The 9,072-nt window shown below is 30.7% G+C and overlaps 1 protein-coding gene across 1 annotated transcript; it reads right to left on the bottom strand.

The window, feature by feature from the left end:
- Positions 1 to 1,616: 1,616 nt before the first annotated feature.
- LOC129289097 (flavanone 3-dioxygenase 3-like) lies at positions 1,617 to 4,342 on the bottom strand. The gene is made up of 3 exons (XM_054925912.1): positions 4,100 to 4,342; positions 2,867 to 3,114; positions 1,617 to 2,196 (listed from the first exon to the last, which is right to left on the bottom strand). The coding sequence occupies exons 1-3, from the start codon at positions 4,340 to 4,342 to the stop codon at positions 1,617 to 1,619; spliced, it is 1,071 nt and encodes a 356-aa protein (XP_054781887.1).
- Positions 4,343 to 9,072: the final 4,730 nt, after the last annotated feature.

Genomic DNA, 9,072 nt, shown 5'->3' with positions numbered 1-9,072 from the left:
ATATGTTATTAGTAATTAATTCATATTTTACAAAAAATGTTAGTTAAAAATTTTTTAAATGTTCATATTTATACTTTATACTCTTGAATTTTTCGAGCAACACATGCATAATTTTTAAATATAGAGCATTTGAAGATGAGGAATAAAAAAAGAAAGAGTATAAATAGTAAAAAAAACATAAAATTTATCTAATGCCCAATATTTGAATCAAAAAGATATTTCTAAAAAGTGACTTATATTGCAGTCTTGAGAGAATATTTGATCATTTATATAGATAATGTGACTTTCTATATAAATTTTACATGATGTTGTAATTTTGGATATGAATATTGTATAATAATATATATATCGACATATTATATGATAAATATATTGACACACACATTTGCTCCTCTAATTTTATTTATTGGGTGGAGAAAGAAAATTAATTTTGATCTTACTTGTAAAAACTTTATTATTTTCTATGTTTATCTTTATATTCCTACCTTTTTTTTGTCATTGTAAGAGGGTTGAAGTGAAGATTTATTAATTTTGAAACAGATTTAATGAGATTTAAAGTTTTTTTAGTTCTAGTGAAACATATTTGAAGTGACTTATAAAATGAACTAGAGAAAATATATTGATGAATTAAACGATGATTTAATGCTAAAATAATTGGAATACAATTTTAATTTCTGTCCTTCGGTGAAAATGTGAAGTCCAAAACGCAAATATAAATAATATTAATTAACCTTTATATAATTGTTATTATGATGGTTAGCATGCTTCAAACCTTAACAAAAAATCCTTTGCTTTTATTGGTTGCATGAATCTTAATTTGAAAATATGTTACCAACTTAGGCTTTATTATGCCAGCGTTAGGATTTTCCCAAAAATAAATAAAAAATACATAGGCAGGTCCTGGCTTCTTAGAAATTGGGCCTAAAAAAAAAAAGAAAAACAATGTAAGAAGAGTTTTTTTTTTTTTTTTGGGGTCAAAAGGATGATGAATAGAAATTTAAGAACGTACATTTCTCTAATCCCGTCAGCATGGATATTTTTGGAGTTTGGGCCAAGCCTGAAATTCTTGAAGCCATTTATCAAAAAGGTGATAGATTTTTGGAAAAATTCTTCCATCAATTAGAAATATTACCTCATTCATACTTTATTTAATAAAATTATATTAGTTCAATTAAATAAAATATAACGTGTCATTACTTTTTAATGAATTTAATTTATTTGTAAAATAGAGTTGCTCTTCAATTTTTTGCCTTTTATTTTCTACCATCCTTAATAACAAAATCAATTTATATTTATAGTCATTTAATATGACATGTTTTTACGGGTAACATACAAATGATGTGGTGCATTGAATTTATACAATAATTTTTTTATTTTTTATATTAAAAAAGATTTGCAAGATCCTAAACTCAAAACCATGTTGTTCGAATAATTAATCCTTCCCTTATGTGACCCCATTGAGCACTTTGCTTTGGTCTTTTATAGAAACATATAACACTAACAACCTTTTATTCTGCTCATAATCATATTATAATATTATATATATAATATATATTGTATATTAAGCCCATAGGATTGAAGTGTTCCGTGTCTTATTAGAATTAATATTATGTCGTCTAGCGCTTCACTCTGACGGTGTCGATGAACCTTCCCTCTGAAATGTCATGGGACTTGGAAGATATGAAATCGAGATATTCCTGAAAGCTGAACTCGCTGTAGAACTTGGGTCTGTGATCATCCACAAGTTTTGGTGCTGGACCTACCTTTGACGTTTTTCCAAAGCCATGAAAGCTTCCGATAGAGAGCCTCTTCACTTTACGATTCACAGTTACTCGGTGAATCACACTCTTGCACAGTCCATTACTTACTATTTCCATTTGATCTCCCAGTTGCACCACCAAAGCTCCTTCAACAAATGGAACCCTAGCCCAGTTGTGGGCACTGTCCTCGAATTCGAGCCCCGGTCCGGTCAGGAGCAACACTGTGAGCAACCCGAAATCCGAATGAGGCAGGATTCCTAAGGTCTGTTCTGGTTCTGGGCAAGCTGGGTAACAGTTTAGAGCCAGGACTTGGGAGCCTTGGACGTCGAGTTCTTCTTCCAAGTAATTAGGGTTTAGCCCTATGCTTTCAAAAACTGTTTCCCTCAGGTGCTTTTGTAGCACTAGTGTGGCCTTTGCAAATTTTCCCATTTTCTCCCTTTGCTCATATAATGAAAATTTACATATTTTAGTAAGCTTTATATATGATGAAGACGTTATAATTTAACCTTGAAATACAAACAATCTTCTTCTATTAGACTTGATTTTCAGGGGTTTGGGACTTCTAATATCCCTTGTTATGCTCCATTCTAGAAATTGATTTTTTCTTTTTTTCCCCACTTGATCATTAGAATATTCTGTATAAAATGAGAGGCATTCTAATATCTTATGATGATGAAATGGTATAGTTTTTTCACGAAATTTAAGAATAAATATGCAAAAAAATTGGCATTTTGTATTTAGTTTTTTTTGATAACATAAAAAATTTAAAATTGTTCTGTCTTATTACCATAAGATATGAAAATATTTCTCATTTTATATAAAATCTAATTATTAAAAGTAAAGGGATAAAAACTATTGGAACATTGTAACGGTATTACAAGAAACATTAGAGAGATGGGCATTAGAGGCCCGGCCCCATGCCCAATATTTTGAGTAGTGTTGAAAAAGTACTATTATGAAAACAGAAAGATGGAAGTCAAATCTGAAAAACGAAGGGGCTGACAACACTTTAAAAGGCAAACGATTGAAGTTGCAAGCATGGAACTGGGTTTAATTTCATTTGTGAGAATAATACTATTATTTGATTGATTAATATAACTACAAACCTGTAATTTGGTGGATTTGAAGGCCACAAATGGATCCAATCAGACAGGGGATGAGAGTAGAGTTTGATGAAGTCTCTCCAACAAAGAATTTTATCCTTTTCATGATTAAAGCTTGTATCGTACCTCACCGGTTTGTTAACATCTTCAGAGTATAACTTCATCTTTTCCTCACTGTGCAAGTCAAAGAACTCTGTTGCAGCTTCCAGGGCATCGTCCATTATAGATTGATCAATCCCATGATTAATTACCTTAAAACACAATAAAATCAAGTCAGTCTAATCGTGTATTTGAGCCATGAATAGTGAAATACAAGTGTAGGAATTTGATAATGAGAACAAGTCCAAAGGATAACTCATCCCAAAAAAACTAGTCTATTAGGAGGAAGAACCCCTCACACTTACAAGCCCATCTTTACTTACGAGACTTCCTCATATGGGACTCACAACAATGCCACCCAATTTCAGTGTTGATGCCTCTACGTTGATAGCTCTACTCCATGACACATCACTCGGTCTCCTAGTTAGTCAGGACCATCAGGTAGCCCTCTCTCTATCTTGATGTGGGTTGCGAAGCGGTACCAAATCGAGGCAAACTCTAAATACTAGATATGACCTCAAAATAAGAGGGGTCAAAGTTGGCAAGTGAGACAATGGGGGATAAGCTTCATCATCGAGAGGGAAACAGCCAGGATAACCATAAGGCTCCTAAATGATTGCTTAGTGCTAGAGGAGGTAGGGCTATAGAGGCAGTTAGGAAGTTTGCCAATAGATACCTACCTTTGAAAGAGTGCGTAATAGCTCAATGTTTGAGTGCTCTTGCGTCAAAGATGAATGGGGCTATGTGATATGTTGAAATTGTGGGATATAAAAATGCATCGGTAGGGGAGCATTCCATCTTAGAGGACTCTTAATGATAGCACCAATATCATGAGCACAAATCTAAAGGGAGATCAACATCCCAAAAAGATTAGCCTATTAGAAGGGGAAAGCCTTTCACACTTAAAACCCATGTCACTTTATAAGATTTCTCCATGTGAGACTTGTGATAGGAAGCAAAGAACTTGGAATGCTTTGACAACGTAGGTTATTCTAGTTGGTGGCCATGCCATTGCATGAATACATTTGAACACTAATAAGCAAGCTAAGATCATTCCAAGCAACAAACAAATTTAGAGAACAGTAAACATACAGCTTTTTGACGTGGAAACTAAATTAACAAAGCGTTGGCGATTACCAGAAAGACACCAAGCTCTTGGCAAGCAGCTCGAATATCATGCAAGGTTCGAGATCTAAGAGACTGATCCTGCAAGGAAGATAAGTCTATAATGGGAATTGTGTTGGAGATCTGAACATTAGGGTTTGGTTGTTGTGAGGATGGAAGAACGTAGCGTTGAGGTATTGAAGACACTCCTTGCCGATCAAGCTCCATAACACAAGTAAAAGACGAATCACGCGTTGCTCCCACAGTATTCTCCATCGATTGCCTCACTGATTGTTTTATATATTGTGAATGTCAATGATACGGTTAAGCACATACTCTTGAGCCTATTTATAAGCTCATGTGCGTGGTGGGTGTATTATTATGATCGAGAATAAGTTTAGATGAGTTGAATCCTGAGAGACCTTAAGATCAAGACATGCCTTTAGATTTAATGAACATTTATAGAGATACTTACAAATCATTCATACTAACAAAGTTCTCACACCGGTGGCAATATTGATACCACAATCTTGTGGGTTATAGGCCAACTTTTTACCAACTAAACCAACCTTTGTTGATTCATGGTAGGTGTATTGTTATTTATATATGACCACATTCAAAGAAAATCAACCAAGACGCTATATTCATATAAATTTACCCAGAATTTGTTGTGATATATATATATATATATATATAATCACTAGCATTCTTACCAACCTATTATCTTTCATTATTTTTCTTTTTCATGAAAGGCATCATGCCAACAAATTCTCCATTTTCATTAGAGTTGGGGGGATGATGTGGCACAATGATCGTGGTCATTTGAGCAGCGCATGGATAAGGTTGAGTCATGAGTGCTACGGAAGATCAAGATGGAATTATCTCAATGGAACTAATTAATAAAGTAATTAATGGTCAATTACAATCTTAATTTTGATTCATATTAAGATTAACTCACTGATGGTGGGGATTATGGTAAGGGCAAGGGGATATATTTTGGTATCAAAGCCAAGTTGTTTTTGACTTTGTAGTTGAGTTGCATCATGCATTAGTACTGGCAAACATTATTCCCAAACTACTTCCCTTGAACTATTTAGATAGTAGAATTTATATTTTAACTTTCTATTAGACTTGATTTTCTTTTTGGTAGAAAGACGTCAATTTAGAAAGAAGCATTTCAAAAGTAAATCAGGTTAGAAGGGACAAGCAACAATATTGATTAGCTCAATACTAAAGAAACATAATTAACAAAGTAAATTTCGAAAGTAATAAATTTTTTAAGAGAAAGTTAGATTTTATTAGGAGGGGTAGATTATTTAGGACGAGGACCTGTTAGTACAGTGAGGCAGCAACTTGTTCGTTATACAAAAATCTGAATTTTGGAAGCATGGACTTTTTATCACAAATAAATTTATCTTTATTCTCTAGTTCAAACTTTCCCACGTGATGCCACTGTTGGGAAAACCTTTTTTTTTTCCTTTTCTTTGTTTGTTATGTTTTATTTTAATTAATTGACTTTTATTCAAAAAAAAATTTTGAATAACATACATCGGCAAACATTTTTATAGAATTACAATTTTGTTTTATTAACATTCAACGATTTTCTTTTTCATAGAAAATATTTGAGGAAATTATGGATTGACAAGCCATGTATTTTGTGAACATGCATATCTTTTTACATTTATAAATTATATAATAATTTTATAAATTAAAGTATTTATGAGACTGTTTAGCCATTCAAATTAAACATTGACCTTTGAATCATTCTTAAATGTTTGAAAATTATCTGGCTAAAAAAAATTGTGCAAAAATTTTATTTTCTCCACAAATTTTTACAAACAAAGCAAGCTATGAATGGAAGGCTGAAGTGGAGTCATGTTAGGAGGATGCCGTGTGGGGGAATCTAATTAGAACAATCGCCTAGCATTTGGTGTTTTGCTTTTGAGATTATATAGGGGAAATAATAAGTAAATAATTTAGAATGTAAGAAATTCCAATTTAATTGCAAAATAAACGGTTGAATGAAATTTCTAAAACGAAAGGAGCAAAGTTTTCCCGTGGCATTAGTTGTAGAAATCAGAAAAATCATAAGTACTAACGTGACATGCTAACATAATGAGGACAAATTGCCTTTTCAATATAGATATGTTAAATAATAGAGTAAAATATAGTGGTATCACTTCTGTTTTGCTTAAATTACAGAGACCTTTCCTCTATTTTTAAAATCTACATTTTAGTCCAATTGTTAACATTGTTAGTAATCTTCCGTTAAAGATTCTAAAATTTTTAATTTTTTAATTGTAATTATGTTGAAACTTTTAAATTTATTATTTTAGCTTTATAATTGAATTGTATACTCTCTGTCTCCCATCAAATTTTAAAAAATTAAATAACTATGTCGATATTTAAATAAATAATTTTAAATTTTGTGTTAAACTAATAAAATTAAAAAATTAAGTTATATCATGTAATTTATTGTAGTAAATCCTATTACTTCATTAATTTTTTAACTGTTCCTTTATAATATTATTTTTGCCAAGTTATGTATTGAAATTTTAGAAAATGTTACTATATAAATATGTTTACATTACTAACAAATTAAAATATAAATAAAAAGTAGAAAAATATATGCATTAATTTTGTTGGTACTTTGAATGATCTTTAGATAACATTTATATTTAAAGAAGAGTATCTTAGTCCAACAAATATAACTTAATGATCAACTAATAAGTGGGCGGATGGAAATGAAATCTTAAAAATAGAAAAAATGTTTGCATTTTGCAACTATCTACACTTGGGAAAGATCCTATAGGTTTCTAAAATATAAGGGGGGTATCTGTAATTAAGATAAAATAGAGGAGAGATCAGAGTATTTTACTCTAAATAATGAAATAAACTTTGCTAAACCATTGCAGCTAGGACAATAGTTGTTAGAAGTAGAGGTTGATGGAATTGAGAAAGGGATTATAAGCTTTGCGGGATTAAGGGTGATGTGCGTAGCTTTATACGTATGAGAATCTAACCAAATAGGTAAAGCTAAGGAAGCATATGTTGTGAGGTTGGCAAAAATATAATTGAGGAAAACTAATGTTTTTAAAGTCAAACTAGATATTAAATTAGAAAGGTCAGCGGTTCACGATTTGTATGGTCGAAACTAGTGACATAATAATTAAATTTTAAAAATTATATATGTATGTAATAATCTAAATATAAGAAATAAATATGAAATTGCTATTTAATTTAAAAAAAAATCAAATATTTTAAATCTATCATGACTTAACAAGCTACATAATGCAAAAAAAAAATATAAATTTATATATATAATAATATATTATATATGTTAAATAATAAAAGATGAAGGAATTGGGTGTGGGCCTAAGAAAATTTAATATACCCTAGAACACACGCAAACATGTACATTTCAATTCCTCTTCCTCTGCGGCGCGGCCGAGAGTGAGTGTGAGGGATAGAATTTTGAGGTCTAGGCTTTTATAATATAATTTTTCTGGAGTGAGATGAAGCTTTCTAAGATGAGATAGGTGTTTTAAATTTTAATTTCTATCTATTTCCTTAGTTTCTAGATTCTTGGAAGTAGAAAATTTAAAACGTGATCTATTTCAAATTTTTGGGTCTTTTGGCTGATAAAGGACTACTCTAGTAATATATACCTGGATCTACTTCGAGGTTTTAGGATGATTAATATCTTAGTATGAATTTTATACCAAATTTGAAGACTTTAGAGTAAGATTTAATGCTTTGAGTAAGGATTTGAAATAGACATAGGTTTAAAATTAAATTGATGCTTTAGAGTTATAAAAAATTAATTACAAACAATTATATATATATATATATATATAAAGAATTCTTATGGGTGGTGTAGATTGACTTAATCATGTTATTAAGGAGACCACGTGTTGTTTTTGCTAGTTTTTGAGAAAAGAGCTAACCACATTTATTTACTTTGTACACTTGATTGTATGGTCGGAATTTTTATTTATGCCTAAAATATTCATTTAATTATAGAAAAATATTTTATATGTATAACTAAGTATAATAGCTTGCACTGATATTATAGAATTTTATAAATTATTGAGTGGGACTCGTACATGTATATATGTTCTATGAATGATGGCGTGATTAAATTTTTTTGGGAAATGATATTATGACTGGCTTGCATAGGTGGAGGTTCCATGATTTTGATCACGTGATCTGTTTCCACCTTGTGAACTGTGGTTTTCCATTCTTAGGATTTTGGTATCTTACATGGAGAGAGCTCTTGGGACAGGACACCTCTCTGAGGAGTTGTAAAGAAAGGGAGCTTGTGGTTCGGTGGTGAGCCTTGATCCTTTAGTCTTGCTACAGCTTGCCATTGATGATCTTGGTGAAGTCTAGTTACATGAATGAATCCTATAAATTGTGATAGCTCATGAGTTCAGTCCAAGAAGTTTGGGATGGAATTTCATGCATGTACACATGATTTTTTATTTATGTATATTGAATTAACTTGTATTTGTGAAATTCGGTCCACTCAACTGACTTTACAGCCTGTTTGGATAGCATAATAGTCGATTATTTGAGCCAAAATAATTAATTTTAACAAAATTATCCAAACAACAAATTTATCTAATTGATTATTGAGCCAGAATCATATTTTGAAATAAGCTCTGGGAGATTGCTTATAAATTCAATTTTACTATTAAATAATATATTTTACTTTTTAAATAAAGTTTAACAAATTTAATAATATTAAATACAACTTTATCAATAATTTAATTTAAAAAGCAATATCATTTATGGTAATTTATACAGCTAAAATCAATTTCAGTATCTAAACGAATTGCGTTATAACATCATCAATTATAATTAAAATCAATCATATTAACCAATTATTTTCATAATTAATTATACTCAACTGAAATTCAAATGGGCCTTTATTCGCCCTAGTATACTCTATAAACATTTTGTGGGTTTTAGGATTTTTGAATCTCATTATATAATTAACAAAT

This window comes from Prosopis cineraria, unplaced genomic scaffold (genome assembly GCF_029017545.1).
Source record: "Prosopis cineraria cultivar Desert tree isolate PC_DT_omini unplaced genomic scaffold, ASM2901754v1 PC12, whole genome shotgun sequence".
Taxonomy (NCBI): domain Eukaryota; kingdom Viridiplantae; phylum Streptophyta; class Magnoliopsida; order Fabales; family Fabaceae; genus Prosopis; species Prosopis cineraria.
Note: the sequence above shows the minus strand (reverse complement) of the source record. Positions and strands in the feature narration are given on the sequence as shown.